Here is a 26,522-nt window from a genome sequence, read left to right on the forward strand (position 1 = left end):
AGTATGACTGCACAGCGGGAAACCCTTGTATTCCTTCAAGCTGTTGATAATGCTGTGGTCCCTCCAGATTCGTAATCCCAGTGTTCTAGGCGCTCTCGACAACTGTTATTTTGAATGGTAGCTCTTTATGTATATAAATTATATCTCACCCATTGATAACCCTGCGCAGTGTTTTAAAAAAAGACTTCTGTTCTATTTGCAGGAAGTTATAAGCTAAGGATCTCTATTCACCAACCCCAGCTCCAATAACATATTGCCTAACAACAAAAAGTAGCAATCGGCATAGACAAGGCCATGGTCTGCCCAGCGCCGCGACGCGAACTCGTAATTGCAAACAGTCGCTGCGTCGAGGATCGTTTCGGGGAATTTGAGTGCAGACCTCGATCTATACCCATTCATACCAGTCTCAGGCCCTGAGAGACCCTCCTTTGCCGAAATGGTCAGACGCCCCGGCTGTCGGCAGGATACGTAGGGAGGCCTGGCGCCGCCTGAGCGACATTGAACTCCCTGGTGACGAGGTCATGAACTTGGACACTGTGCCCTCGAGTATGCGCAGTGCAAAGTCAAGATACTACTCCACGGCCTCTACGTCGGGCCTGTCCTTACTGTCTTTCAGTGCCTTGCACAACAGAACTAGCCCGCAACAGGCTACCATCCCCGCGGACGTAACCCGCGGACAGGACTCATCTACCGGGGCATTGAAGTCCCAGTACGGCACTGCGTCGGCAGGTAGGTGCTCGATGAAGTTATCGGCGAGGTCTCTAGCCGTCTGCAGAAACGAGGTATCCCGCGTCCAGCCGTACATCTACTGAAGCCCAGGATACCCCAGCTCTGCCCGCGACTCCAGCAGCTTCCGTCGCTGTACCCCTGATGCGTGAACTTTGCCTGGGAGTCCCGTCGGCATTATAGTTGACCACATGGATGGTGCTCTTGTCTGGACGGATATGGTGAGCTTGCGTCTTCCGCGCATGTGCAATGGCGATCTCGGACAGCGAGCGGTCCCCCGTTTCGTGCGCAACTCAGAAGAGTAGATCCAGGTTGAGCATGTTATCAATGATGACAAGGAAGTCCTTGGTCGGATCCGTGAAAGTGTACCGCTTTGTATAGCAGACATCCCATGACCGGAGCGACTGTACGCGCCGATCAAAGCGCGACGCGAGCGAGTGCGCCGCCAGGACAAGACTGCTGTATGCCTGCGGATCACGGTGGAGTTCCCACGCCTTAATGGCCCAGGGCGCAATCATGAACCCCAGTTCGTGCGTATCGCGTCGAGCAGCGTTCTGGTGCAGGTTGGCGCTCCACCATCGGCACAGGTGCTGCAACTGGAGACGGTGCGGGAGGGGGCCGAGGGGGCCTTCCCGGCGGGAGTACGGTAGAACGCCGGGTACTGGATCTGCCGCTCGAGAAGCAAGTACAGCGAGCCCGGCAAGAAGCCGGAGGTCCAGAAGTCGAGCGCGCGGTAGACGTAGGTTTTGTCTTTGTTGGTGTATTCAGGGTGGAGCAGCGGCGGGTCGACACTGCCGAGCGCCTTCTGAGCCACTTGCCAGATCTTTGAGATGCTCGATTCGGAGTAAAGGAAGTCAAGGAGATGCTGAGGAATGGAAATGGGACTGGTATCGACTGGACTGATGGTTGAAGCATGTTTAGGACGGGCACGCGGTGGCGTCTGGTCTCCCGCTGGGTCTTCGAGAGCCCGTTTCGGAGGCAGGGCACTCGGAGACATGGCCTAGCAATATCGATCTAACAAGAAGAACCCTTTTGTTGTGGTAGACTGCGAGATAAAGTATAGCCTGTCTGCCATGCCAGTAAGCCTGATATAGCGGGCCCGGGGACAATCACCGGCCACCATGCCGCGTACCGGGCGAGTCGCCGGCAGTCCTCCGCCGTCGATCGACGAGAAGGAACCCGTTAGATCATCGTCTAGTGCCCAGAGCTCACCTAAGGGAAACCACTGAATAGTCTGGCAAGACAAGACATCAGGATGGCCGACACCGTTGACACCCACAGCCCGGTTCCACCCACAAAGAGCATACCGACCCCGTCCCTGAAAAAGGCCTGGGGCTCCAGGCTGCTGATGTTGAGACGGCAGCACATGCGACTGGTGATCCTGTCAATATCGACAAGGCGACGAACCGCCGTCTCTTCTGGCGGATCAACCGTCGAATTCTCGATGGGATGTTGAGGGTAGGTGTTGATTCTTTGTTCTCGAAAACGCTCCCGATTCTGGCTCTGGTTATTTCAGTGGATTCACTAACCCATCCTAGTGACTGGCGTCCAACTAATGGTACTCTCCTCCCCCGGCTTCCACGTCTCTCGCTTTTCTACCGAACTAAGCCAGCCACTTAGATCGGCGGTATCCTGGCCTGGGGTACGAGCCACTACATCGGCCACGTCATATCCTGGAAATTGCTCTTCCTTGTTCTTGGCGCCGCAACCTGTGCCTGGGGTCTCTTCCTGAGCTGGTACATCCCCGACAGGCCGATGAAAGCCAAATGCTTCAGCGAGGCTGAGAAGCGGCTAATGGTCGAGCGGGTGCGCGCCAACGACACTGGAATCCAGAACAAGCAGTATAAGCGCTATCAAGCGGTCGAGGCGCTCATGGATTCAATTGTTTGGTTATGCGTGCTCCTCCAGCTGAGCAGCACCCTGGTTATCGGTAGATGGGTGTGTTTTCGAATATCATCATCAAGAGTTTTGGATTTACGACTCTCCAGACGCAGTTGTTGAATATCGCGCAAGGCGGGGTGACCATTGCCGTGATGGTGGGTGGTGCGTCGCTGGCAACGTGGACGCGCCGGACGGTGATGATAATGCATCTGTGCACTTTGTACGTCCACCTTTTTATCCCACTCACCAGCTATATTTCTGACTGGTGACGGGAATAGCCCAGCTATTGTCGGCACCGCCGTCATCTACTCCATTTCTCCTACCGCAGCATCTAGAGTAGGCCTCCTGATTGTCTTCTACTGCACGCAGTTCATTCTCGTAGAGGGCAACCTCCTCTTCTCACTGATATCACGCAATGTTGCCGGCCAGACCAAGAGGTCGACTGTGCTTGCGATGACCTTTATCGCTTGGGCTGCTGGGAACGCCACTGCTCCCCAGGTACATACCGTAGCTACTCTCTTTCACTACCGCCTGTCTGTCAGCGCAGGTATAACAGGTGAAACCACATCTTCCAATCTAGCGACGCCCCGCGGTACGCAAAAGGCTTCACGGCGCACTTCTGTCTATATGGACTCTTCAACGTCCTCATCGTCGCGTTGCAGATGTTGTATATCTGGCGGAATCGGCAGACAGCTGCCTCCAGGGCCCCGGGGTGAAGGCGAGGAACGGGACCACGCAAATGCGTTTTTTGATTCAACTGACCGTGAGAACTCCGAGTTTGTGGTACGTTTCACCTGCTTTCTGTGCTTCAAGTGGATGATAAGGAGGGAGGAATAGGACTATATGCTAATTCGTGGGTGTGTTGGTAGTATGTCTATCAAGAAGGGTCGGTCATCCTGGGGCGGGCAAGGCTGTGCTCCCAGTGGTGTTGCTCGAGCAGATGGAAGGTGTCACCATGTGGTACGTGCGTAGTGGTGCTAAGTTCAGTTGGTTTACCGGTATATCCATATTTTTCAACAGTACGTACAAATTATCGTCAGCTTGTTTAGCAACCGGATGCAAATACCCGAACCATCCATAGGCACAGGCCGTAATCTCAAGTAGATACTGCGAAGGCAGGTGGTCATTCCGCTGTATGAGGAACCCTTAATAGAATGACGCTCCCATTCCATTACCACTCCACCCGGCTCCATCCTGACCCCGCACGCCCGCTTCAAGCACTAAGCCAAATGGGTCCGCATCTTGGTCGAAGAACGGTGCAGAGCCTGCGGCGTTCTGCTGAAGGAGAGCGGGAGCGGTAGGAATGCAAGCGTTAGCGCCGCGTCAGAAGTTAGATGGCAGCTTGTTATATTGCTTGATTGGGGTTCGTGGTTAGGGCCTGAGCTTGAAGCAATGAGTGCGGATGCAGCTCCGGATCCGTTTGTCGTCTGGCCTGTTCCTGGGCTTGTCCATGTCCTTGGCTGGGGCAGTGCTCCTGTGCGTCTGTAAGGCAGCTAGAAGGGAGGGCTTCCTCTGTTTTAAGTAAGGCAGAGCGTTTGCGGTCTGAGCGTTTCTGAGACTCTTTCACCACGAGTGATGCCCAAGCACGGGCAACAGAGTGCTACGGTGGTAGTGCAGTGGCTGATGCTTTCGATACCTAAATATTTGTCGCCCAATTGCGGGTCGAAATCAGTATTTATGCTTACATACGGGCAACACAATCGAGGTAATCGAACTCACGAAAGATAATTAGGTCCATGAGCGTGAGAATCAAGCGACGTGCGTAGCCTGATAACTTGACCAAGCCATGGGATGAGCTTTGAGATAGAAAGAAAACATTAATGTGCGTCCAGAATGGCCAGAGACTGAAGGGTATTTGAAGTTTGATGTCAATCTTTGCGGTTTTTCTCTTGGTGAGAAAGGCACAACAAACGCTTTGTAGAGGGGAGAACGAGTGTTCTTGTATTATCGGCACAAGGCTCAAGTTTGCTGACTACAACCACGGCAAGCTACCATAACAGACTGCCTAATTGAGCCATGGTCGCCTATCCGAATAATAGCCATTAGTACAACAAGACCTGATCAGATAATTAGCAGTGTATATCTAAGCTACTTGAATTACGTTCTCGATATCGCCATATCTTGAGAGCCAAAACTTCTCTCATAGTCAGGCAGGACTAATAGCCATCAAGCACGAAATTCAAGGTATAGAAAGAGACTTGCCAGCCGCCTTTGTGGAACCCCTCTTTCCCTGTCATGATATTATATATGAATATATTGATACTGATCGTGTTTTAAATACACTTGTAGAGCAAGTTATATCTTATGAAAGCTCATGAAGCAATGGGTCTGCGACGAGTCCGTCGCGTTGAGCGGTACCGGTATTATGGCTTCGCTGTCCGGGGACGAAAGGCCTGCTGTCCTGCAGAGGGACACCCAACTGTCCCGGGTCAATGAAGACTTGGCCGTGCTGGAATCTGAACCGCTGGCCCCAGAACTGTCAACAGGTAATGGCGTCACCAGGGTCAATGATCCACCCTTCTTCAACCACCTCCCCATATGAGAAACCATTTCTTTGACCTGGGCGTGGCTCAGATGATGGAGGGAGCGAATGGCGAATATTGCATCGAATTCGAAGGGAGGATAATATCCCACCGGGCTGATCAGGTGGTAGTCTCCCGGGAATCGTCGAGCAAGAGCGATGGCATCCTTGGACTCGTCGATGCCGTGGATTTCGTGACCGGCGGACGCGAGATGGTGGATCAAAGGCAGTGAGGACTTGCAGCCGATAAAAAGGATCCTGGCTCGACGAGCCAGCGTCTTTGTGACGTTGTAGATGAGCTGCGCTGCGCTGTGGCTCTGGAGGAGGCTGCAGCGATAGGTGTTGTGTTCGGCGGAATGCATTTTGGAGGTGAAGTTGAAGAGACGAGAGTCGTTTTCTTTAATGAAGTCGAAATGAGTGAGACCTCAGGGACATATCCTCACAGGATTGCGTCATCTAGACGCGAGTTGCTCAATCTTGGATCCAGGAGAGATCGTGGACTGAGGCAGTTCTATGGAGCCGCCTTCGCATGGTGGATCTATAGAGGGTGCCTGTGACGGTGTTCCTTGAAAGCAAGCCTATGCTAAGCCTATGCCGCTCTGCAGGTCTCTCCTCTGCCTCTACAGAGTGGAGCACTTATGGCTTCGACAGTACAAACACCATGTACAGCCAATGATTACCACGGTTTACATTAGACCCTCAGACGCCTACCTGAGTTGCTTCAATTCATGTCGTGGAGAGTTACTTAATCGATTAATACTCTTGAAATGTCAGTTTGGTGCAACTTCCAGAATAGCCAGGATTTTTCTTTACTTTTATTTCTTATTTTACTGATTATTTAATTATTTTTATTTATTTATTTATTTCTGTTTTTCTATTTTTTCACTACTCAACAAAGACATGACAGCTCCATCTGCAACATTCAGCTATGGTGTTTAAACTAGTGCGTTTATTGCTTGGAAGCTGTCCATCCCCAGAAGCCAGTCTCCAACGGGAAAGATATAAGCGGGGTTGACGCTGTCTGCAATTCCTCTTCCCCACACTCCAAACAACACTCACACACGATGAAGAGACGCTCCTGCGATCGCTGCTACACAATCAAGGTCAAATGCCAGCCCGGGCGCAATCGGGAAGCATCCACGTGTCGTCGATGCGAACGACTCGGCCACAAGTGCCAGACACTCCGCAAGATCCGCCCCCCTGGTCGGAAGCCGCAGACAACTTCAACCTCACCATCACCCATAACTCGTCCAAATAGCGATGACTCGGGTAGATTGCCATTGCTCGTCCATCCGCTACCATATCCTCGTCTCTCGATCACTCTCCGCTCCGAGGAAGAGACAACGATCCAATTCCTCTTCTCAACTACAGCCTTCATCTCCCATTTTACCATTGGACCTTCTTTTAGAAGCAAGATGCGTCATTCTCTGCACTCTCGATTCCTGATCTCCCCGGAGAACCTCTTGGAAGGGTTTCTGGCTTGCGCTGGCGAATTTGCCCTTCTATCGGGGCACCTTCAAATACAAACACAAGCACAGAACATGTCCCGCTGCGCGATGGCGATCCGCAAACTTCGTGCTCTAGACCCTCCAACAGATTTGGCACAGGTCCGTTTGATGTTGGCGTTGGGAACAAGTATCCTCACCTATGACCAAATGGTGTCACCGGCTGCGGCAGCATCGGTGTACGGCCAAGGCGCATTCACGATATGCCGGTATATACTCTTTCATGCAAAACCATGGTATGACCCACCCGGACCGCTGTCCCAACTGTCTGAGATGGACATTGAGATGAATTGTCTCCTATACCTCGACACAGTGGAGTGTCTGATCCACCGACGGATGCCGGTTTTGCGACTGCGACTTCGGGACGGATGTGAACTTGTGGTCGATCGGTATATTGGGCTCTGTTACTCACTACTCCCGCTGCTCTATGATGTTTGTGTAATTGGCGCGGATTCAAGAAACAAGAAGCATGCCTGGTTACGAGTCTGGGAAAAGGTCCGAAATGCGGTCACGGAGTGGCAGCCTTCCGTCCCAGCCGAGTTTGCGGAGATGTACACGTCCAAGGAAGTAATCGGGATGTTCGCTCAGGCGAATGTTCACCGCCAAATGGCACTGCTGGTACTACATCGGCTGCGGTATCGGTTCGGAGAAGAAGATATAGCGGCCAAGCTCTACTCGGAGTCGATTCTTGCAGAATCTGAAACCTGTTTACAGCTATCAGGAGAATATCCGTTCCAGATTGGACTTTCGCTTCTGGTCGCCGGCTTTGAGCTCTCTGATATCTCCCAGAGAGAGCATCTGATCAGGACGCACTTCGCTGCGGACCACGGCCTGTTTGCACAACCACATAGTAGAATGCGGAATCTACTCGCTCTCGTTTGGACAGAGAAAGACGCCGGGGAATATGTCTCTTGGTTCGATATCATCTCAAGCAAGACATCTGGCTTCTGTAATGTACCATAAGTACAGTTGGGTGCCGCACCAATACTGCTAGAAGCTTTATCTTCCTACCACCCCAGGGGAGCAGCAAAGCTACGAGAGCTTGTCAAGCCAACGCAGGGGATAAAGTTTGCATGTCAGCATCAGGTGCACTGTACGGAACAATCTCTGGTCTCCATCAATGTTGTTTCCTGTCATTATGCCCAGGTAGAAACATTGCAGGCCAGTCAATCGGTTGAACAAATTATTGACTACCAGAAAGGGTGCCTGTCAAGTCAACAGCAGTGGACGGCACAGCATTCTAAACAACGCATCAGTGGGTCGATCAAGTCATCCACTTCTCTCGACACACTATGCAACGTGCGGTGCGAAAATTGTGCCATGCGTTCTTTGAGTGGAGCTAATTTTAATGACCCTGAAGCTCCAGCCCGAGCTTGCACTGAATATGGCGCGGTAATGCAGCTGTGCTTCTGCCTGTGAGCAACCTGAAAGGCTAGATCTGCCATATGAAAAGGCTGCCTCCCAGTCTTCTGCAGAGCCACAGTACTAAACCTATGAACAGGATGGCACATTCTTGGGGAATGGCTTTTGGAGGACACGAAATCTAGGATAGGAATGCACATGCATTGTCTCTTCAGTGATTCTGTGCCACTTGTGCTGCGATAGCACTCCTAGATGTTCACTCAGAACCAGAGCTGGAATCAGCCAATCCCGATGATCACTTACAACTTTTTCGCACGACCTGACTGGACGGCTAGCTGTGATTATTGATGTCACGGTTGGATTTTATTGCGATGGTTCCCGGGCTGATGAGGGCAAAGACTGCGAAATCGGTTATTGCCGGGTCGACGTGAGCAACTAGCCCTAGGCTGGAAGTAAGTATGGCGACCATTTTGGCGGGTTTAGCGACAAACACCAAACAATAACTTAGAAGTTCATCTATATAATCAATCTACGGATAGCCTGGCGCATAAGGGTTGAGGAAACATTTCGGGACTAAGACATTGCAGGTCCCTGAAATGCCCTTGATAGACATGCAGGTTGCGCGAGCAGTTACTTCCTACCTTGGTCTGGATATTTGGGCCTGGGCAACTTATACAATAGCTCATTTTCTCTGTTCTCTACGCTATACCTAGCGCTCCAATCAGAATCACTGCAGTCCCCTCGACAAGGAGCCCGACTCTCTCTCTCTGCTAGCAAACTTGACAACATAGCCAACCCTTATCAGGAGGCACACTGGTACCAACCATGGTATATTTGTGCAACCACATACACGATGCGCTTCTATCGCATCCTATTCCGACTATAAGAGTCAAGAGAAATCTGGCGCACGTACGGTAGAGTTCTGTTCAGAAACCACCCTTGACAGCATAGATCTGAAATGAACCTGCATCACTGTTTAACAAACCCTATCCGCAGGCATGGAGCGCAGAAAAGACTCACCGACCCACTCATTGAAGTCAACATCTGAAAAATTTGCGGCCGGGATTTGAACCGACTCTTTAGGCGCACAGCAGCTGTCCGCTGGACTGGAGTCCAAGGTCTGTTTATACAGGTTGATATCCGCCTTTGTATCAACAATCAACACATCTAAAAATTCCGTGTATCATCCTGTCAGTGGCACCGTATCTGCTACCATCCAGGGGATCGAAATCACAAACAAGCCCACGGACATACCTTTAAGCCCTGCCCTTCCCAACCAGTCCTCGTACTCCTCCACCAGACTTGCTCCCGCAACGCAACCTACATACAGCGCAATATCGCTCACAAAGGCCGGACTTAAGGGCTTCCGTGCCAGTATATCACTGATGGCAACTCGGCCACCGGGCTTTAACAGCCTGGCAATTTCAGCAAAGACAATGGGCTTTGCATCCTTGGGAACTAGGTTGATAACGCAGTTGCTGATGATGCAGTCGGCGCTGGAATCAGGTAACGGAATTGAGGTGATGGGGGCTTTGATGAATTGGACTTGGTTATTGGGGAAATTAGCCTTCTTTGCATTGGTGGTCGCGAGCGTAATCATTTCCTGGAGTTGCGACAGAGGGGAGAGACGTCAGTTTACGATGCTGTGTTTCTATTCAACGTGCAAAGGATAAGTGTTGTTAAGAGATTGCATCAGCGGAAAGAGGGCTAACCTCAGTCATATCAACGCCAATAGCCCTCCCCTCCGGGCCGACCTTACGAGCAGCTAGGAAGACATCAATGCCGCCGCCGCTGCCCAAATCAACAATTGTCTCTCCCTAGATCGGTAGGATCGCAGTTAGACCGACTTCCAGATTATTCCAAGTATAGGATCAGATGGGAATTACCGGCTTAAGATTTGCGAACGCAATGGGGTTCCCACAACTCAGGCCTAGATTTGCCTTACCGGGGAGAGAAGAGAGCTCTGCTGCGGTGTATCCGAAGGCTTGAGCGAGTTTGTCTTCGGTGTCGTCTTTATTTTCGTTGGTGTCTGCGTTTGTTTGTTTCGCGATGCTGCCGTAGCGGGATTGCACCTCGGAGTAGGTGTCTTGAATCATTCTCGATAAATTGGGATTAGAATGAAGGCTGGAGGTAGGTATGTATGTATAGATACAAGTCGACTTATGGGACTTCGCGCACGAAGAAAGGGAGTGATGGGGTGAAAGAAGAGGAGAGGGCGACGACATCTCCTGCTTATATGCCACATCAAGTGTGGTGGCTGTTGAGAGTGGGTTGTCATAGTTTTGAAAGTCTGCTATCTGGTTGGCTGGTTTATAACTGGTATGTCACTGTTAACATGAGAGCTTTGACCTCGGATGAATAAGGTACCTTATGCCGGGTAAAATAAACAGGTAAAGGATAGGAAAGAAGATTGTAAAATCAAGCTACCATCTGTGCTTTTTTTATCCTTAGAAAGCGGACTTGAGAAAAATCGGACTGTGGACAAAATGAGTCGCGCCAATGGTCAAGACAACACGTCTACAGTGTTTGGATCTTGTAGTAGGTTTGGAGCTGCGCACGGCTTATTCTCCGGATCTCAAGGATTGAATGACTTTGCTGTTGGTCACTTCCCAGATCAGCGTTAATATGGTGACATACCGTATCCACAGAGCTTCAACCAGTACCTGAAAATCACAGAAACCTCCAAGCCGCTAGACGGCTACCTGGCACTGCCACGTCGTTGTCGCAACCGTAATATATCATACCCAGGAAAGAAAGACGAGCCTGGATGAAAAGAGGGTGACGGAAGCCGCTCAGACATCAAACCAATCAACATAAACAGTCCCGACTTCAAAGCAGTTCAGCGAGTACAGCCAAAAGTGTCTTGTTATCGACTCGACATCCTTCCCCGGGCGAAGCCGGCATCCTGTATCCGTATCGTAGCTTGCTCTCCAGCTCAAACACATCTCTCCCTGTGCGGTTGCACTGGATGACCATATGAAAGGCGATGCTGCATAGTGTTGTCGTCTCGTTCACCGAGCCTGTCGGAATCGGGTTTCCTCCACCCAGGCTGTCGAGGATCTCGGATAGATTATCACCTACAGCGTCGGGTCCTGATACATCCTGATTCTGGATCACGTTTTCTGACGTCTCAATGAATCCGAGAGTATCAGGCTGCCGAGAAAAGCCGAACGGCGCTGATAAGGCATGGCTGAAGTCAAGTCCAGTAAAGCTAGAAGCATTTATAGTGTCGAGCTGATTTGCCTCTTGCCTTGCGCCATCAGACGGCTAGAGCGCAATTCTGGGATTAGTTACTTTCTGAGCAAGTAGAAGGTTAGAAGTGCGTACAATTGGCATTGTCGATTCCGTTCCGAAAAACTGCGTAACCGACGATAGAACGGCCGCTGAATCAAAGGCAGAGTAAGAGTCCACGGAATTCTGCAGCTCCAGCCCACGAACACCGGTAGCACCCTGGAGATACCACTCGACGGACGCCCTGTCGAACCCTACAGACTCCAACAACTCTTTCAAGGCACGATTTTCGGCCTCTAGGCTCGGTGCTGGGACTAGAGCTGCTGCCTCCTCGAGCTCACGGACCCTTTGCTCAAGTTCAATTACTCGTTGCTTTCTTCGCTCTCGTGATCTGCGCTGGTTATTGCGGGCCCTGGCGAGATCCTCGGCCTGCGATATGGGTTATTACAATGGTCATCTCAAAGCCCTGTGCGGGCTAGACTGGCTTACCTTAGTTTTTCGTTTGGGACGCGGCATGGTGCTATTTGTCTTCGAAAACTAAAACTGATTAGACGATGAAGGGCACATGAAGAAGGAGGGGTAGAGGAATAGTTAAGGATAGTTAACTACGGTAGTTACTGTATAGAATTAGTCAGCACCCAGATGTGAAGACAGGCTGCTTTGCATGTCTCTCACCCAAGACATTGATGTGCTAAGATCCTTCATTTTCACTGCGGCACCTACGATGACCGAGATATGCATGGCATGCTGATCTATTTGCCAGAGTTGTTAATAAACTTATTTACTTAAAATCTCCCTAGCTTCCTTCAACCTCCTCTCCTCACGCTCGCTGAACCGATCCCCGAAGATGTCCTTGTGTGGCCTCATTAGTATCGTATACTTGACAAATTCCTCCATACAATCCACCAGTCGATCTCTGTTACTGCTTGCCTTGAGCCGCTGGTCGCCCGGTTCTCCCTCTTCTGGGAAATGTGTATACGCTTGCGGTATGGACGACTGGTTTGGTATGGTGAACATGCGCATCCAGCGTCCCAGAATCCGCAGCGAGTTGACTGCGTTGAATGATTGTGACCCACCACAGACCTGCCCAATAGCAAGGGTTCGGCCTTGAGTTGGACGAATGCTCCCCGTGCTTAGTGGGATCCAGTCGATTTGGTTCTTGAATACTCCAGTCTGGTTTGCGAGACTAAGCGGAAACTCGATGGTGATTTTGTCAACAAGGGGTAACGTACCAGATTCCCGTGCTGCTCTGGAGAGATCCAGACATGTCCGTCGCTCCACGCGCTAAGCTCACGGAGTTCCTGAACTTTAGGGTGGGTGTGATCGGTATCGTTCTTCACGGGCAAACCTTCCGGGTTAAAGACGCGGACGTCACAACCAAGACGGAAGAGGATGCGTGAGGCTTCAAATGCCACCAGGCGGGAATATGAGCGTCTCCTCAGGCTGCCATAGAGTACGAGAACTCTCAGGCGGCTGTTTGTCTGGCGCAGGTCTTTTTCGGCCAGGCCGAGGACCGTTGTCAATTCCAGCTTGCTGACCCAGTCGTTGTCTTCTTTGAGCAGGAACGGACGGTATTTGTGACGCACGCTGATATCGTCTTCGGTTTCAGGCAGGGCCAACGACCGAGAAGCAAAAACGTGCACGTCTGATGTACCGCTGGGAGCAGCCATTCTCTTCGAGGATAGGAGCCGTGCGAAAGTAGAAGGTATGCACTTCAAAGGTGATTTCTTTGCCGAATGGGACCACATGGGGGGCACGAGGTCCTAGAGACTCCTAGCAGTTTGCAACTCAGAGTATGGACTACTTATGGCGAAAACATTGTGTATGTCATTGGGAGCCGCTGATTGGATGACTCTAGTGTTTTTACATGGTCATTGCGGGTCCAATACGGCAAGCGGCGGACGTGGGGCCTTCGAAGTTGGGTAACCCTGAGAGGCTGGAAATTTGCGTCCCTGAAGAGAAAGGCCGGTAAATGTCGGAAGTGCTTGGTGCCAGGAACTGTATAATACTCAGCACTGTGGGGAGTCCAATTCGTGAACAGTAACAGTTCGCACGTGAAACATATGCCCGCTGTGTACGCATAATGCAGGAAATCCCGGGTCCTCTGGCAAGTACTAAATTAGGGTTTAACAGCCTCGCATCTAACTCGTCTTGACTCTGCCTAGTATAGAAATCAAATGTGAATTAAGCCGCACTTGGCTTCTCAGCACTTGTTTAGGTATAATTCATCTTTCGTACTCTATATAGTACCCGCTTTAGCCGACCCTAATATATATGTGTCGATCAAGGCTGTCTAAAGTGATACATAAACCCAAAGTAGCATAATATAAAGTGAGTCTACAGACCTAAGACTAAAGCTCATCCTTCTTCCACTCCGAAGCCGCAGCCTCCTTCTCCTCCTCAATCTCATCTGCAAGAATCTGCTGCTCAACCTCCACCTCAACCTCACTCGCCGCAACCCTCCTCGCCAACGCTGCAATTTCGTCATCATACTCCGTCCACTCCGGAACCTGTCTTCGGGCCCTATCCAACTTCGGCTCTTTCGTTTGCGGGTTATTGCACAAATCGATCGTCCTCGCTCGACTCAGACTCTCATCAGAACACCACGTCTCGCACCACAGCCATTCCTGCGGGAGGGATTTGATAGGAATATGGTGTTGCATATGGTTCGGCAGGTCTTGGTCGAGGTTACTTAGGCTGTTCTTGTCGGCCGAGAGCATCTGGTACTGTCCGCGGAGGCGGTCACCGGCAGCAAGAGCGCGGAAGCGGTTCAAGTCGACGACGTAAAGGGCGGAGATGTGGTAGGGCGCGCCGCGGAGGAAGTTCTTCCAGTAGCCTTGTTTCCAGAAGCGGAAGCCCTCCATTTCCTCGCGAGAGTCGCACATAGGGGTGAAGCCGTAGGGTGCTCCATCGAGAGGGTAGCTGACAAGGTCGAACATATCTGTGCGGACAATTTGGTCGGCGTCGACGAAGATGACCTTGTCGAGAGAAAGAGGGAAGAGGACGTCTAAGAAGAGGATCTTGTACCCCCAGATTTCGCGCTGCTTTTCTTTTTGAGCGCGCAGCCAGTGAGGCCATTTGTAGGTGACCATCTCGTAGGAGAAGCCGTACTCGGAAGCGAGGTTTGGGAGGAAGGACTTGAAAGAGGGGGAGAGGAATTGCTCGATGAACCAAAATTTGACGGTATGCTTTGTGTTCTTCATTACGGAGACCATCATGATGTTGAGCATCCGTTCATAAAGGTGACCGCTTGCGACGGAGAAGATATTAATGTCGGCGTTGGGATCGCTGCTCTTGGACGTCACGCCGACGCTGGAAAGGACGTTAGAGGCAAAATTAAGACCTTTCGACATGAAGTCCATGGCAGACCCAGGCTTAAGACCGGACTCGAGTACGTCTTCATCCTCGTATCCTCTCTTGCGGGATAGTCGCGGGAATAGAGTTTTGCCCTGGAAGGAAAGTAGTGCAACTTCATTGCTGTCATCACCAGCCTGTGGGCTGTAGCCCAGTCGGCCCAAGCTTTCGAGGTTGAAGATCTGTTCACTACGGCCCGGCTTAAGGTTGATGGTCCAAAGACCCGGCTGTGCTTTGAACTGGAAATAGCCGAGGTTGGCCATAACAATGGTATCGGCAAAGTATGGGTTGTCTTCGGTTCCAAGAACCAGTTGAACTCCTCTTGGAGGGGATTTGGTAGTGATATCACGCGAATGTCCTTCAATCAAAATATGCTCGAGGGCATAGATGGCGTCCACATCAGACCCTCCTTTTACCGAGCTTAGCTTGATATTATCAAGGTCATGTATGGATTCTTTCGGTGCAACGAGCCAGTACGGTGGGACGTCCATACCGAGGGTAAGCAATGCTTCAACAGGCACTCCGGAGAAGGTAGCAGTCGGCCGTGAAACAGACCCGTCTTGGCTGAATGAAGGTTGCGCGTCTAGAACATAGCGATAGAAGCGCTTGATAGGGAGCTCCCGAAGCTCATCCCGTGGATTCATGAAGAGTCTCAGCCTGACACCGTCAAGGTCAGATATGACCTTCAGAATTGGTAGCCATCGTTGGGCCATTTCTGACGTTGGGTCAAGAGACGCACTGATGGTTATCACGGGGTCTTCAGGGCCGGGAACAGTAATTACGGAACTGGATTCATTCCACTCCTCGAAGAACTTAACCCGCACATCAGAAGATGTTTCATATAAACCCTCAGGAACATCAGACACTGTTGAAATGGCCATGAGTGAAGTGAGTTTCGCAAATGACAGCGGATCGGGTATTCTAGAGCCGAGTCCCAGATCCTTCGCAGCCTTCGTGACAGGCCCAATTCGGTTGATGTCTTCGTAGAGTAAAAGTTGACCAAGATCTTCTGCGGTTACGTCCTGGCTGGGCTTGATGACTCGACCATTGACGATGATACCGTTCATACCAGATGAAAGACCCAGTGCCTCAACCAAGGGTTGGAATTTTAACCAAAATTCGGACGCCTCTTGTGCGTCTACGTCTGACGAGGTAGACGATGTAATGTCCGCCAAAATGCGCGTAGAATCAACGCCATTTCCTTCTTTCAAGGAACGATAGATGAGAGAGGATGCTGCTGCATTTGTTAAAGGGTCCTCAGGGTTATGGACGAGGAGTATCTCCGTCTTGTCTTGTTTCAATTGCATTTCAAGCGTTGAGATAAGCATCTTCAGACCGGCTCTGGTACCGAAATCACCCACAACAACAACGTGGACGCTCTCCAAGGGCTCTACATGAGCCGCAACACGAGGTACCTTGTCCAAAAGCGCTCCCAGCTGTGCTGCTACCTTTACCAGATCAACAAGCTCGATATCTTTAGGATCTTCAGGTACAATCCAGGGGACGCGACGGCCGAATGTCTGAGACAGGAAGAAACTTGGTAACCAGGCATCTTCCTCAAACAGACCTTCAGCAATACCTTGCTGGACCAGTCGCAAGTCTCTCTCGATTTTGGCACTCATCTCTTGCGGCCAGTTCTCGCCACGCATGACGGGGATACCGTTCACGAAAATAAGTGAATCACCAGCCTTAATCCCAAGGCGGTTCTGATATTGACCAGTACGGCTGACGGAGGTATCCAGTCCTTCATTGGTCAGTATATCGTCCAGCGAAAGAGGTTGTTTCTCTCCCCTCGGAGTCCTATCTTCAGTAGCTTTCAGAAAGCAAGTCTTATCCGGCACCGCCAACTTGTTTCTCTTCAAGCCCTATTATTGTTAACAAGGGGTGCCTAAATCTTCATAAGGAAGAATATACCTGTTCCAAGTAGGTCATGAGACTAGCCAGACCAAATGTCTCTTGCAAGTAGTGGGCCACCTTCAATTGCGCAATTGAACCTTCCGACGTTGCCAATGGGACGATACCGAATCTTACTGGTATCTTCCTCTTCACAAACATTTGGATTGTCGAGACAATCAAATCAACGTCATCCATTCTAGTTAGGTCGACAGGAAACACAATGTTATTCAAGTCCCGACGCACTGCTGGGAGTTGACCAGGGAACGTTCGTTGAAGAAACTGGTTTAATCAGCATAGTACATCACGGACACTGCTAAGCACTTACGGCTGTCAATTGATTTGGCCACGATTCATATCTTGCATCCTTCTCCAAGTCGTTCAACCATATGATAACACCACCGCCTTCAGATTCGTCCCGGTAATCATAACGTTGTGGTGTGCCCTGCGCCGTGGCCTCGGTTACAGTCTCGTGTGTCATAAGATCCACGGCTTGTTTAGCGGAAAGTCCTAAGCTTCGGAAACTGTCGATCAGCTTCCTCTCGCGGCGGAGGTGGTCGACGAGGAAGAAAGCGTCTATTTGTCGTGGATCAATTTGAATACCGTTAATCCATATTGCACTGGCTCCTGGGGGGAGCATTCCTAAACGGTTTGCTTTAATCTCTTTATGAAGTTGGGTGCTTGCGTTGTAGGCGGCGATCGTTGCGGAATATTTGGGAAAATCTTGGGACAGTTTCACGAGCGTATTGAGCGGATCTTCACTATTGGCCACATAGCTGACTGTATTCAGCCCGAGCCGCGCCACTTCAGACGATGACAACGGCTTAAGGTCGTCGGGAGCTTCCTCGGTTCCAGCCGACTCTATGCTATTTGGGCCTCGTTGTTCGGCGTCACGGTCATCGATCACAATGTAGTCCGTACGCTTCAATGCAAGCTCAACGCCATATCCCGAGACAAATAGAGGACGCGAGATCCAATGTTGAGGTGGCCGATACCGCACTCTATACGATATCTCACCCTCTTTAGCCAAAGCACTCAGAGTCTGATGGAAATCTTTAAACATCGGCGAGGCTACATCGGCATATAGAATAACCGGGGGTAAGGAATTGGGGCCTAAGATGCGATCGAAAGGTAATGCCCGTCCGTCTCTGCATAATCACCAGTCAGCAACCGGACCACCGGGAACCAACAAAGGACACCTACAGATCCCCTTCAACATCCTGTTGCGCCCGCTCCATTGCAGATGAGCAGTATTGCTTTCCATCCGAGTGCACCCAGACAGGGCAAGCGGCATCCTGCGCCGCCATCAGAGAGTGCTGCACCGAGGTATTATAGAACTGATAGTGGGCTGCAATTCGAGGGCTGGCGGATCGGATCGACAATGATAGCTTAAACGACGAGACACTTTCGGGGCTGCTAAGGTGTCCATCTTCAACCACCACTTGCAGGAAACGGTCGAATAGCTCTTTATCCGTCAGGTAATCATCAAAAGCTCCTTCGGCTATGCGATCAAGTAGTGGGAAGTATGACGTTGCGTTCTCTTCGGCTGCCGTTTCGCTGGTAGTATATGAATAAGGATTCTGAAAGTAAAGCAATTCCAAGACAGCAAGAACTCACAGCAGCTCTATTAAATAAGGACCGGAGTCAAATGAAGCTTGAAGCGCAACATTGACCGAGGGGCTCGAGGTTGCTCTTGCAGTCAACAACGTCGCAATCACGACACATGAAAGTCGCCATGAAGCGACAATACCTGAGCGAAGAAGCATTTCTGCCGCGCGTGATATCCGACAAAATATACTAGTCAATTGTTTGTACTGTAGTCGTATGCTATCAGGAAATAGATAGCTGTGTTCAAGCTCCTAACATCACGACGGGGAAAACTTCAAGTCAATGATTCGATCAAAGAATCATCAGTACAGCCCGAAGTAATAAAACAGAATCATAAAAACAGCTGCTTAGCAGCGAACACATTGTCGAAGAGAAGCGCACTCCCTTGTCAGCTACAGGCCACATCTCAAGCTGCTACGGATGGCGCAGCGGCCAAAAGTGCAAAACTCCCGAGATCAGGACAGCACTTAGGTCAGCAATGGACATCTAAACCAACCAAAGGTCGAATCTGGGGACCCAGTAACAATATAGATACATAACACAATTTGAAGCCCGCTTATGCAAACAGCACATTGATTATACAAATACGGCTTTGGTCTGTAAATTTCAGATATGCTTCAAGCATAAATAATTCAGATTTTGTTACAGCAAATAGCCTCCCGCGCTGACAATGAACGCCGGATATTCCTCTCCCAATACACCAACAGCCCAAATAAGAAATCCTTCCAGAGTTGCCTGCCCGACTTCAACGGGGTTTACGACTAGGAGTATTCAGAAAGACAGGGAAGAGAAAAGAAAACAAACAAAAACACGCCATGCAAATGGCCAAGCCAAGAGCAGCAAAACAGCCAAGTCAGCGACCAATATGTCTAAACTCCAGACTTTTGGTGAAATTTTCTTCAATGAATCGCATGTTGTCAGTGTACTCTGTAGATAGCGTTTAAATTTAGTCAAATCGTGATGAGCTTGCGCTTGAATGCTTCGAGTGTGCCCAAGCCAATCGGCGTCGTTTCTGTTCGTCGAGTTCAAAAAAGGATTCCTCGTTTGTGGGCGACATTGTCTCAGTGCGGCTAAGGGTATTTGTAGACTTCATCTTCCGGAGGCCCTTTGCTTTGCCGCCGTCGCTGAGTTTTCGAAGCTCGCGGGCCAGCCGCTCAAGCGTGGAGCCACCCATCTTGTGGCCCCGGGGGGAAGGTGGCAGCGGTTTCTCATAGATATCCTCATTGCTGATGTTGCTGGATATGGAAGGGGTGGCACTTTCCCCCAGTATCGAGGCAAAACTAATGCCGGAATCAGCCTTTCGGCCTTTGTGTCCTCGCGACGACGTAGAACCTAATCCCTCATCCAAGCTGGCCGGACCATTAATCATGGAGCATTCATCGATCATTTCGTTAGTCCTCCTAAGGTACTCGTCTAGGGCATTTCTGACAAGGGGCCAGCCAGTGCTCTCGCCCTCTGGTGCACCCTGCGCAATGACCTTGTCGAGGATATGTCTGCCGTTTGTTTCAATATGGGAGATGTACCGGAAGAAGCCGTCACGATGCGCTTTGAGGATGTGCGGAGTAAGATATGGAGTGGGGGTGACGGTAGCTTCGGTGACGGGAGGAAAGAGGGTGTTGAGCATAGCCATGCAATTCGCCTTGTTCAGGGGTTCCATAAGCATCTCATTCAGCAGAGTCTGTACATAAATGTTAGCAGTAAGCAAAATTTAAGCCTTTGGTAGGTATTTACCCATCGGCGCAAGCCAATATAAATCTCCGCGTAGAGCTTTTCCACCTTGGAACCCTTGGCTTTAATGGATTCGAGCCAAGTCACGACACAAGGATATTTCTTGAGATATTCCGGATCCTGCCGAGAATTTTCTGGGTGGAGGCCCAGTCTCTGTAACGCTGCAGCGACTTCCTTCTTTCGTCGAGTTTCAAGGTCTCTGAGGTAGTCCAGACCAGTCAGAGCTTGAGGGAAATCGACATCTTCGAGCTGTGGGGAGAAGCAGCGGCGCAGAAAGGATGTAACAAAGCTCGGCGGCAATGAGCATGGCTGGGAGGGTAATCGGGAGATTTGGTGAGTCAGTTGTGCACGAAGGTCCTCGGCGGCAGAGGATTTGGGGGACGACGGTCGACGTGCAAACGCCGTCTCGGGAAGCTGAGTGCCAGGCACTGATTGTCTCGTATTGTTGCAGTTCAGTGCATACATTGTCCGGAGGGGGATCTCGTAGGTCCCTGGATACCGGAGAATATGGTCGAGAATCCAAGTAAGTGCGGATCCATCGGGACGGTCCAGCTTCTCCTCCAGATGAGCCATTGGGGCGGGCGGTTTGGTTATGTTCCAGAACTAGACAAAGTTCTCAAGGGCGGATTGTATCCGATTGATGGTGTGGTAATAAGTTGAATCTCTAAGACGCTGGTTACAGAGGAGATACGATGCAGAAGAGGTATAAAAGAGCCCGCGCTGATGGATCAACCAAGCTGGGGAAAAGTCAAGAATGTTGTGTGTACGACGTGATGGGTGTGCAGGACAATCAAAGGGACGGGGACCTGTTCGCAGAGACGGCTAGCATCAATCGTGTGTAACATGTCCCTTCATACCACGAATCTGCACCTCGAGAATCAAAGCTCCAATGGCGACGGTGAGAAAGATCGAAACTGCCAGACGACTCGGCAGGGAGAGAAGGAGTGTGTCCCTTGAGTTTTGGCGCGAGGAGGCGTGATCAGCAAACGTTAGGCGGCAAGTGGAACGAAGCTGCTGGAGCCGGGACCGGTCCGTTTGGTGGCTGGCAGGTGCGGTACCGAGGGACCGAGGAATTCCAGATAAGAGCCTCGAAACGTCAGTGCGAGAAAGCTTATGAGTGATTTTCTTTGTTCTGGCGATGGCGGCAGTTATGAGTTCTATCTGCAATTGATTGACCGGAGCGAAAGACGCGGACGCTGGAATGACTGACAGATCCAAAGAGCGGATTGACGTTGTGGATCGAGTCGCACGAATAGAAAAGAGTCGTCGGGAGTCGGAGGAGGCAATCAGTCGAGTTCACTGTCAAAGCAAACAGGAGCAGTCCAGCGATTGGTGTCACTGGGCAGAAAAAGAAGCAGCGGCGTGTCGCGCCAGTCCAGCCAGTCAGGCGAGGACAAAAGAGCGAAGACGATGAATTGAACGGGAATTGAGGCAAATAGTGCAATCTAAACAAACAAAGAGGGAGACGGTACGAAAGTACTCCGTAGTCGTGAAAGAGAAGGAAGGCAGATAAAAAAAAGGCGAGAGAGTGCGAGAGAGGGGAGAGAAGGAGATCGAAGCTGTATTATTAGTAGTATTATGAATTCTGATCGAGTCGAGGCGGGAGTGGAGGCTTCTGGTGGGCAGATTCTTACCCGTTCAGGGAAAGGCAGCCTGAATCTGGACTCACGACAGCCACCTTAGCGTCGCCCTCAGCGTCCGAGTCGGTTAAAACAACTCGACTGGCGCGGCTGGCACGGGAGGATCAGCTGGGCCGGGTCCCGGCACTCTGGGTTGTCCAAGATTGCTCTCGCCGTGGAGCAGCACTGCCTCCGTTCCTCGGGCTCAGTCCATACACAATGGTTGATTACTTTGGTCTCCATCAGTCGGGCATCGCTCACTGGACGATACGCCGTATGTAAGCTGCACACAGAATCCTTCCTTTCTCGTTCCTGAATCCCTCAGCATCAGCAAATTGGCTAATAATCGCGGCTGTTGATCGTCTCTTAGGATCCCGGAACACAGCATCATACAATTATGACAACACCGTCATCATTAATCCTCCGAAGCTCGATTGCCCCGAGCCTGCCGTTCGACATATCGACCAGGACTTTTGCGTAACTGCCTCTGGGCCCCAGCTCCAGTGAGCCGGTTACGTACGAAGCCAGCGATCTCGCTAGCACGGAACAGGCAAAGATCGTATATCTCTCTCCGTACGAGGCCGTAAGACCGATAATTGGGGTGTGGGATGGGCCAGAGCCGGAAAATGAGTCTATGCTCCTGCTCCCGATCCCCCTCCGAGCTCCTTTGAACAGGATCCATAAAACCAGAAACCTCCACGAACGGCGGCGAATTGTCTCGTTGAACGTCCCTTCTTAGTCTTTATCCGAAACCCAGTCTTAGGCCCTGTTTATACGTATCGTCTCTACCAGACTTCATCTCAGTCTTTCGCCTCTTGCGAAACACTGTTTTTAAATCTCGCCTCTCAGGTGAGATGTTTGACTTGACCCATCGTCTGAAGGCTGGACCGGTCGACTGCATTCTGCGGATTGAGCGTACTGATAATATGCGCGATGCCGTAAGGGCCTACGAATCTGAGACCTGCGGAATAAGTGGCAGCGTTATGCATTACGGCGATGAACAAAAGTCCAACTTGTTGCCTACCCTGAGTACAGATCAGTGGGTCCTATTGAGCCATTTCACAACCCGAAGCCTCCAAGGACGGACTCGAGGTTGACCCTCCGACTCCATAACTCAAGCCTTTTTCAGCTTCTTCGTCTTCAGCGAGTCACGGGGTAAGCAATCATCGCTAATAGTGCTATCAAACCATTGAAAACAAGGGTCTTGCATGGGGAGTATCGTAAGCACCCTGGTCGTTTGCGCTTCCTGTTTCGTCTTGTGTCAATCCTCGTTGCCCAGACTTTGGAGCATCATAACTCAAACTAGGCATCAATGGACTGACGTCCCAATTGTGATCCAAGGAGAGAGCCCTTATCAGAACATCAGAACTCAGAATGCGACTTTGTTCACGAGCTTACAGTTCGTCACATAGGTTTCGACGCCCGCCAAAAGCTTGTCGGTTCACGATATCTCATTTAACCCGTCCCTACGTAACCCCTTCCTTCGTATGCTGATCCCCAGCGGAACTGGTAAGGGCAAGGCCAGCTGAAGCTCACGCTAGTCGCCGTTGATCGTCGCTTTGCTTGAAGAACAAGTTATCTTGAAATTTGGGCCTGAAACGCCGAGCCGATTATGCTCTGCTAGTTTCGATTTATCCGTTTTGTGTGATCCTAGCGGAGAACAGCCGAAGACCGAGTTCCGAAACCCTGAAACTCGACCACTCAAACTACTCCAGACGATGAGGCATCAGGAACCTCCAACGGTTGCGCATTAATCATAGGGCCAGTAGATGCTCCACGATCATATCCTTTTTTGGGTGACTGCAGCTAACCTACAGGATATAAATCCTATTTGATGGATTTGAGGAGGACTAAAAAATTTCTGTAGCTGCTCAAAGCTTCAAGAGCCAAGGTCGAACCTAATGTGCTTTGTTCGTAATGTGTATCCAACCGTGGTTTGTCGGCGATCACCTTCATGTCAAAACAGTGGCACCGCCCCTCAACCAGATCCATTTCCAAGATTTATTTGGACGCGGAAGAGTCTGACAGGTGAACAGGTCTACACCTACGTCATGGTAAAGTACGTATATGATCTGGACACGGTGACGTCTCTATCAATACGCGAGAACTCAAATTCATATCTCAAAACTCTGTAAACTAGGGAGTGACTCCTAAACCATTAGCTCAGGCCGAGAGCTGATTCCAGTGTACATGAAGAGCGTATCCACCTATCTACGGATTTTCCAACTATATTGAAAGCTTACATTACATCAAAGAGTACATCAAAGAGATTAGCCCTACTTCGGATTGATCTTAAATTCCGTTGCCTTCTTTCTTCGTCTGATCTTGGTCAAAACAATAAGCCGTAGTGCTAACTTCTGCTGTCGAACTCTCAAACGCTTCGTCCCCTAAACCAGATTACACTAATTATGCCGACTCCAACGTTGTCGGCAACGACACCACCATAGCTTCTGCTTCAATCTTAGTCCGCCTTCCGGTCTTTTTGTTTCCCTGCCTGTTCTCGCTCGCATTGCGGTTTCCGCGCTGACGCTCGTTGACGTTCTCGAACAAGCGCTCAATATGCTCCAAACTATGTCCTTTTGTCTCGGGCATCAAACACAGAGTATTACTGCGGCAACGGTCGAGAACCCATAGAGATAGTACGGTCCGCTTGGCGAGGCGCGTAGGAACAAAGGAGCTGTGAACGTGACAAGAAAGTTGACGACCCAATTAGCCACCAGCCCAAGGGTGCAAACTTTTGTGCGGAGTCGGGTCGGGATTATTTCTGAGGCGTAGATCTTGCCGACCTGGAATTCAAAGGGCTTTGGTATGTACATAGACTACTGATTCGTATAGCCTAGTGACAGCCACAGCTGCTACGCAGCGCAGATCGGTTCGAGAAAGTTCACGGAGGCAATTCGTTCTAAAGATGAGAAAGTAAGCTACTAAGACTTACCACACCCAAGACCGAGAAAAATTAGCGACGAAGAAGTAGATCAGGACAATCACAACCCATTGAGCAGAGTCAGAGGCGAGGGCTACTTTGTTCCCTTCGGTACGGCCGAATCGCGCGTAAAGTGATCCGATGACAATGAAGCAGATTGCCATTGCCGCTCCGCCGATGATCAACGGCGTCTTGCGCCCCCAGCAATCGACTCAGATTTGCGGGGGAACTGTGCACGCCAGCATAACAATGCCGATCACCCCAGAGGACAAGAACGAGGCTCGCTGGGACGTGAAGCCGGCTTGCTGGAAGAGGATTGGTGCGTAGTACAGCACCACGTCAATCTGTAGGTGTCCATGTTAGCCCTAACTATGTTAGAAAAAAAAAAGCTGAGGGTCCTGTGGTACCCCGGTCAACTGCTGGAATGACTTGAGAAAGATCCCTAGCACGGTCCTACTTCTATACTTCCGCTTAAAAATCTCTTTGATACTCGCCGTTTGTTGCTGCTTCTCCGGATCCAGACTCTGCCTTATCTCTTCAAACTCCGCTTCTACCGTCGCCACAGGCCGTAATTTGAAAAGCACCTTCTTCGCATCATTGTTACGCCCTATTTGTGCAAGCCAACTTGGCGAGAACGGGACAAGGACCATTCCCAGAGAAAGAACCGCTGCAACCACGGCCTGAACGATGAACGGCACTATCCACGACCAGGAATTCCCCGCGATATTCGACGACCCGAACGCAATAAAGTACCCCGTCATAATTCCGAAAACAACACAAGTCTGCAGCAAACAAGCGGCAACTCCACGGATAGCAACTGGTGCAATCTCCACCAGATACACTGTGGTTACGGAGATGTCCTGTCCCATACCAGCACCAGTCACGAGGCTCGCGACGATGAGGCTGGCGAAGTTGGGTGAGCAAGCTGATATGACGGTTCCAAGGAGCGATATAACATTTCCAATGAGGATGCCGTATCTGCGGGAGATGCGGTCCGAGACACGGCCGCTTGTCAAGGAGGATACAGAGGACGAGAGTAGGATCGAGGCAACGTAAACCCCTTGTTGGATGGAAGAGAGATAGCCGATGGAGGCGTTGAACTGGGTCATCTGGGTTATAACATCAATCGAGCCTATCCGTAGAGAAAACTGCTAAGCGATGCTCTGCGATAAAGTTTGCTCGGTGAGAACGGGGAACGTTGCGGGGGCATACCAGTGTCCAAGCCATAGAGCAAGCCCGTGAGTGAGACATGGCCGGCAATTAGGAGGACCTTCACAGTAGGTGAGACTGAGATCATGTCATCGATCACAACAATGATGGTGGAAGGTGTGAATCTGCACGGTCCAACCTGCCCTCGACAAAGTGAATGGGGGGAGGGGTAAGGTCCAGTATGTAGACGAAATATATAGACTCGGGGCGATTGTAACATTGCATTGGGTCATAGTTAGAACTTCAAGGATGGATTCACTATTTTTCTGTTGGTGAGCTTGACTAGCTTAGCCGGCAAAGGAAGTAGCTTCTTGGTTGTGTGTGGAGTAGGTGTGATGTGAACACAAAGGATAGTAATCCTGAGAGAATAAGGAGGGACCCAGAGGGTGCATGTTCACATTACACTGTTACATCCTTCACCTTTGACTGTTTTGATATCATCAAAACACCTCCCCCGATTCCTGTTCCAGTCTCCAATATGTTAGTAAGAATTCTGTCATGAGGTTATCACAGTTTTGACCGGGAAACAGTACCAGTTCTGAGTTCTGATAATAAGGCATTCCAGATTCTGAATCATGGACAGGCCGGTTAGTGACCAAGCACTTTTTGCGTTCAATCAAAGGTTGACTTTTGCTTAAGCTTACTGGCACCTTGTCTAATATCACCTGAATACGGCTTCACTTCATATCTGCTGACAGCTGCTAACATGTGCTGCGGGAGGTGCGACACAGCTTTGGATACTACTAGTATAGCACTACTAGGCACCTATGAAAGTTATTTATGCAGACAAGCAGAGCAAGCACTGTTCTAGAACTTTTATCTGCTGAAACAGCTGGTAACCTGTTATCAATTATACATATTTCTTGCGTATAGGAATATGAACATGAAGGACTGAGCATTACAAGAGTCTTATCACGGGCTTTCACATTTCCTGGATGCTAGCAGTACTACATTACGCATGG

At 50.4% G+C, this 26,522-nt stretch overlaps 11 protein-coding genes across 11 annotated transcripts, besides 1 other annotated feature; 3 read left to right on the top strand and 8 right to left on the bottom strand.

Annotated features, from left to right (window-relative positions):
* Nucleotides 1-26,522: part of a sequence feature (contig 1.79 190..209053(-1)) that runs on past both edges of the window.
* Nucleotides 1,020-1,723, bottom strand: ANIA_04629 (uncharacterized protein; the record flags this gene model as incomplete). The annotated part of the gene is made up of 2 exons (XM_657141.1): nucleotides 1,020-1,354; nucleotides 1,519-1,723. 2 exons carry the CDS (start codon nucleotides 1,721-1,723, stop codon nucleotides 1,020-1,022), a joined length of 540 nt encoding a protein of 179 aa, XP_662233.1.
* ANIA_04628 (uncharacterized protein) lies at nucleotides 1,848-3,711 on the top strand (the record flags this gene model as incomplete). The annotated part of the gene is made up of 7 exons (XM_657140.1): nucleotides 1,848-1,907; nucleotides 2,008-2,184; nucleotides 2,347-2,664; nucleotides 2,715-2,827; nucleotides 2,886-3,199; nucleotides 3,477-3,567; nucleotides 3,648-3,711. The coding sequence occupies 7 exons, from the start codon at nucleotides 1,848-1,850 to the stop codon at nucleotides 3,709-3,711; spliced, it is 1,137 nt and encodes a 378-aa protein (XP_662232.1).
* On the bottom strand, nucleotides 4,910-5,490 carry ANIA_04627 (uncharacterized protein; the record flags this gene model as incomplete). The annotated part of the gene is made up of 2 exons (XM_657139.1): nucleotides 4,910-5,083; nucleotides 5,167-5,490. The coding sequence occupies 2 exons, from the start codon at nucleotides 5,488-5,490 to the stop codon at nucleotides 4,910-4,912; spliced, it is 498 nt and encodes a 165-aa protein (XP_662231.1).
* Nucleotides 6,193-7,596, top strand: ANIA_04626 (Zn(II)2Cys6 transcription factor domain-containing protein; the record flags this gene model as incomplete). The annotated part of the gene is made up of 1 exon (XM_657138.1): nucleotides 6,193-7,596. The coding sequence occupies one exon, from the start codon at nucleotides 6,193-6,195 to the stop codon at nucleotides 7,594-7,596; it is 1,404 nt and encodes a 467-aa protein (XP_662230.1).
* Nucleotides 8,922-10,091, bottom strand: ANIA_04625 (uncharacterized protein; the record flags this gene model as incomplete). Its single annotated transcript, XM_657137.1, has 5 exons — nucleotides 8,922-8,959; nucleotides 9,016-9,162; nucleotides 9,250-9,598; nucleotides 9,708-9,812; nucleotides 9,882-10,091. 5 exons carry the CDS (start codon nucleotides 10,089-10,091, stop codon nucleotides 8,922-8,924), a joined length of 849 nt encoding a protein of 282 aa, XP_662229.1.
* ANIA_10579 (uncharacterized protein) lies at nucleotides 10,825-11,967 on the bottom strand (the record flags this gene model as incomplete). The annotated part of the gene is made up of 4 exons (XM_657136.2): nucleotides 10,825-11,262; nucleotides 11,323-11,655; nucleotides 11,716-11,763; nucleotides 11,950-11,967. The coding sequence occupies 4 exons, from the start codon at nucleotides 11,965-11,967 to the stop codon at nucleotides 10,825-10,827; spliced, it is 837 nt and encodes a 278-aa protein (XP_662228.2).
* Nucleotides 12,004-12,974, bottom strand: ANIA_10571 (uncharacterized protein; the record flags this gene model as incomplete). The annotated part of the gene is made up of 2 exons (XM_050611682.1): nucleotides 12,004-12,399; nucleotides 12,459-12,974. 2 exons carry the CDS (start codon nucleotides 12,972-12,974, stop codon nucleotides 12,004-12,006), a joined length of 912 nt encoding a protein of 303 aa, XP_050467683.1.
* On the bottom strand, nucleotides 13,578-18,239 carry ANIA_04623 (putative UDP-glucose:glycoprotein glucosyltransferase; the record flags this gene model as incomplete). Its single annotated transcript, XM_657135.1, has 5 exons — nucleotides 13,578-16,445; nucleotides 16,495-16,755; nucleotides 16,802-17,621; nucleotides 17,677-18,030; nucleotides 18,091-18,239. 5 exons carry the CDS (start codon nucleotides 18,237-18,239, stop codon nucleotides 13,578-13,580), a joined length of 4,452 nt encoding a protein of 1,483 aa, XP_662227.1.
* Nucleotides 19,028-20,382, bottom strand: ANIA_04622 (uncharacterized protein; the record flags this gene model as incomplete). The annotated part of the gene is made up of 2 exons (XM_657134.1): nucleotides 19,028-19,759; nucleotides 19,813-20,382. The coding sequence occupies 2 exons, from the start codon at nucleotides 20,380-20,382 to the stop codon at nucleotides 19,028-19,030; spliced, it is 1,302 nt and encodes a 433-aa protein (XP_662226.1).
* On the top strand, nucleotides 21,648-21,935 carry ANIA_11445 (uncharacterized protein; the record flags this gene model as incomplete). The annotated part of the gene is made up of 2 exons (XM_050611683.1): nucleotides 21,648-21,702; nucleotides 21,799-21,935. 2 exons carry the CDS (start codon nucleotides 21,648-21,650, stop codon nucleotides 21,933-21,935), a joined length of 192 nt encoding a protein of 63 aa, XP_050467684.1.
* On the bottom strand, nucleotides 23,835-25,648 carry ANIA_04621 (uncharacterized protein; the record flags this gene model as incomplete). Its single annotated transcript, XM_657133.1, has 5 exons — nucleotides 23,835-24,105; nucleotides 24,364-24,542; nucleotides 24,612-24,695; nucleotides 24,759-25,483; nucleotides 25,564-25,648. 5 exons carry the CDS (start codon nucleotides 25,646-25,648, stop codon nucleotides 23,835-23,837), a joined length of 1,344 nt encoding a protein of 447 aa, XP_662225.1.

The sequence above is a fragment of the Aspergillus nidulans genome, chromosome III (assembly GCF_000011425.1).
Source record: "Aspergillus nidulans FGSC A4 chromosome III".
NCBI lineage: Eukaryota > Fungi > Ascomycota > Eurotiomycetes > Eurotiales > Aspergillaceae > Aspergillus > Aspergillus nidulans.